Source organism: Physeter macrocephalus, chromosome 10 (genome assembly GCF_002837175.3).
Source record: "Physeter macrocephalus isolate SW-GA chromosome 10, ASM283717v5, whole genome shotgun sequence".
NCBI lineage: Eukaryota > Metazoa > Chordata > Mammalia > Artiodactyla > Physeteridae > Physeter > Physeter macrocephalus.
Genome location: NC_041223.1, coordinates 43,205,555 through 43,209,576, shown reverse-complemented (window position 1 = coordinate 43,209,576; position 4,022 = coordinate 43,205,555). Strand labels below are relative to the sequence as shown.

Genomic DNA, 4,022 nt, shown 5'->3' with positions numbered 1-4,022 from the left:
CACGGGCCCAGCCGCTCCGCGGCACGTGGGATCCTCCCAGACCGGGGCGCAAACCCGGTTCCCCTGCATCGGCAGGCGGACGCGCAACCACTGCGCCACCAGGGAAGCCCTCTTTTTTTTTTTTTTTTAATTCAATTTTTATTTTATATTGGAGTATAGTTGATTTACATCTTTTTTTTCTTTTTTCCCACATTGGACTAGTCATATATTTCCCACACTATAAAAACTCAATGCATCTTTTGGAATATGACCTAGCTTTTACAATTGCTATTTTCTTGCTGCAGTGTGACTCAAATATATAGTTTTTGATAGTTCCTAAGATTAAGGACAAATAGTTTCTTCCACAATGTGCATATGGACATATATAATTTTGGATAGAACTATGCAATACATCTTCTACAACTTCCTTTTTTCATTTAACAATATGCTGAATTCCTTTTATGCAGTACGTGTAGATTTACCTCATTCTTTTTTAATTCCTCATTCTCCGTCATAATAAGGAAACACCATAATTCATTAAACTACTTTCTTTTCACTACACTTAATTTTTTATTACTACAAACAATACTCTGATGGGATGCTTTGCACATATTTTTGTTTACGTATCTAAGTGTTTCCATATGATACATACCTAGAATTGGAATTTTAAAGAAAAGGGGCTTTATATTTTTTGTTTTTATATATCTTGAAATAAATGCAAACTTTTGCGTGTCAAGATGGACAAAGTATATAAAAAGTTAATTCACAGAACAGCAAATCTAAATGACCAACAAACACGTATAAAGATACTCAAACTGATTAATAGCAGGAAAACAAAAATTAAACGACATTTCTCCAAAGAAGATATACAGATCGCCAACAAACACATGAAAGAATGCTCAATATCATTAATCATTAGGGATATCACTTTATAGCTATTAAACTGGCAAACATTTAAAAGACCAATAAAACCTATTACTGGTAGAAATATGGGAGAAAATTGCCTTAGCTTTTCTTGGAAAGCAATCTAGCAACATTTATTAAAACTAAAAATATATATAGACTTCAACCAACAAACTCACTCTTAGAATCCAATCCCATAAAAAGGTCAAAAGGTCAGAATATAGAAACAAAGGTGCTCTGGGCAACATTCATTTTTTTCTACAAATACTTGTTAAGTGCTGACTATGTTGCCATCCCTTCAGAAATGAATAAGACACAGGCCCTGCCCTCAAGGTACTCACAGCCTCTGGGGGGAGAGAGTTAAGTGCCCAAGCAATTGGAGTTCATGAGAAAGATGCAGAGGAAGCAATTCAGGCATTAGATGGAGGGCTGCAAAAACTTCACAGAAAAGCACACTCACATGACTTGGTAAGATACAGCATGTTCCTAAGGCCTTGGATTAAGTTGTACGGTCCACGAGAGCTAAACAGAGTAAAGATAACTGGACATGGGGAAACATAACCCTAAACTGGCCATGAAACAAAAATCACAGGTAATCTAATTTTTCTAATGACAGGGGTGACAGAATATGAGGTGCACGATGGAAAAAGGATTTATTATACTTTTTGGAAATAAAATCCAAAGAGTCTATGATTAAGTGGTAGCCAGAAATGCTGTATTGTTCTAGGCCTAGTACAGAGTACACTCTTGAAACGTATTTGTTGAACCAACAAAGACAGAATTGGGAAGAGCATGTAAAAAGGTTTAGCTCTGTGGTGATCATTTTGGAATGTATAGAAATACCGTATCACTATGTTGTGTACCAGAAACTAAGATTATGTTGTGGGTCAGTTATACTTCAAAACCAACCAAACAAACTCACAGAAAAAGAGATCAGATTGGTGGTTACCAGAGATGGGGAGGAGGGGGGTGTGAGGGGATGGGAAATTGGATGAACGTGGTCAAAGGGTACAAACTGCCAGTTATAAGATAAATAAGTACTAGGGATGTGATGTGCCATATGATAAATATAATGAACACTGCTGAATGATATATACAAAAGTAGTTAAGGGAGTAAATCCTAAGAGTTCTCATCATAAGGAAAATTTTTTTTCTTTTATTGTATCTATATGAGATGAAGGATGTTCACGAAACTTACTGTGATAATCATTTCATGACATATGTAGGTCAAATCATCATGTTGTACACCTTAAACTTATACAGTGCTGTATGTCAATTATATCTCAATAATACTGAAAGAAAAAATGTGGTAGAATAAGTGTTTAGAAAGGTGAATGTAATTATTTATCTTCTTTAATTTAAAAAAATATGTATTAAAAAATGTTTAGCTCAGATAAACTTAGATTTAGTCAATGATCTCACCTATTCAAGACTTTTCCTTGAATAGACTCTCCTCCTTCTCACTCTCCCTACCTCCTCTCTCTCCTTCCATCCCTCCATTCTTTTCTTTCATCATTTTTCAGAAGGAAAGACTCCAGTCAAATTGAAATTCTAAATCCCATTAACCTCACTTTGACCCTGTTATTTCACCATTTAACCATGAGACAAAAATCATCAGCTCTTAAAACATGAGCTTTAAAGGCCAAAACAGTGTTAAGCAATTTTTAAAGGATGACTATTCCATAGGAAAAGAATGTCTAACATTAAAAACAAACAGTTCATTAGAATCATAGTAATCTATGACAACCAAGATAATATCAGTAACAGACTTCAGGAAGGGGTCATCAGACTGTGGAGAAATAAAAACAGCACATCTAGAAAGAAGGTACATTTTCTCCCTAACGATTGTCATTAAAGGAAAAGACATTGGCGTGGGTTCGAATGAAAAGGCTGGGACCTCCATGGACTAATGCAAATGTTCCCAGGGTCTAAGTGCTGCTTGGCAAGGCTCCCATATAAACAGCAAAACAACTGCATAGCAACATACATATGCCCATTTCTCACCCTTTACTGTTTGTCCAGAGAAAAGACCCCCACTACTCCCTGTCTGCTTCGTAAATTTTGCAAACAGGAGTTGCGTCTGTATGCCAAGTTGAGGAGTGCCACAGGCTGGCATTTCCCAGCACATGCTGTTCATCACGTGGGTTCCTGGAGCGCTGCCTCTTGGCTTCAGAGGCGCTAGAGCCCCCCTTCCCCTCCCCCATTTCCTCTCACAAAGAAAACACACAATAACCGTTAGCAAGTGTGTGTGTGTGTGTGTGTGCGTGTGTGTGTGCGCGCGCGCGCGTATCCCAAGTATCTTTCGATCTGGTGACCTGTTTTAGGAATATTAGGAAAGAGTTTCCAGCTTGTTTTCTGCATTCTCAGGAGTACACAGAGTTCACAGTGAGAGCAGAATAAGACACTTCTAAAACAAAGAAAACCCACTCTAAATGCTGCTTCGCTAGGACCATTCGCCATCTGTTTATTTCCTCTTGGCAGTGCTGCTTATCAGGGACTCCAGCAAAGGCACCCATGTGCAAATCCAGACCGGAGGGCTTTTCCTCTTTCCAAGAGGGTGTTTCCTTGAACTTTCCCATCTGCCTCTGAGCAAGATGTAGAAAATATTATTTATAAAATAAGACGAGCAAATGACTCACAGTGAATAAAAATAAATCAGGGTGCAGTTTGTCATCTTGAAGAGAAAGAAAGGAAAATGCTCCACAATTGGAGTTACAACTCACTTTTTCACACCTCCTCAAGGAACATCTTCAAATGAAACACACAATAACCGTGAGCAAGTGTGTGTGTGTGTGTGTGTGCGTGTGTGTGTGCGCGCGCGCGCGTATCCCAAGTATCTTTCGATCTGGTGACCTGTTTTAGGAATATTAGGAAAGAGTTTCCAGCTTGTTTTCTGCATTCTCAGGAGTACACAGAGTTCACAGTGAGAGCAGAATAAGACACTTCTAAAACAAAGAAAACCCACTCTAAATGCTGCTTCGCTAGGACCATTCGCCATCTGTTTATTTCCTCATGGCAGTGCTGCTTATCAGGGACTCCAGCAAAGGCACCCACGTGCAAATCCAGACCGGAGGGCTTTTCCTCTTTCCAAGAGGGTGTTTCCTTGAACTTTCCCATCTGCCTCTGAGCAAGATGTAGAA

The 4,022-nt window shown here is 38.6% G+C and overlaps 1 protein-coding gene across 1 annotated transcript in view; it reads right to left on the bottom strand.

Annotated features, from left to right (window-relative positions):
- CEP85L (centrosomal protein 85 like) overlaps nt 1-3,640 on the bottom strand; it is a 222,563-nt gene extending 218,923 nt beyond the window's left edge. The window contains 2 exon segments of the mRNA XM_024122643.3: nt 3,310-3,467; nt 3,606-3,640. Coding sequence (XP_023978411.2) covers nt 3,310-3,461 — 152 coding nt within the window. The 5' untranslated portion in view covers nt 3,462-3,467; nt 3,606-3,640.
- Between the last annotated feature and the right edge of the window lie 382 nt (nt 3,641-4,022).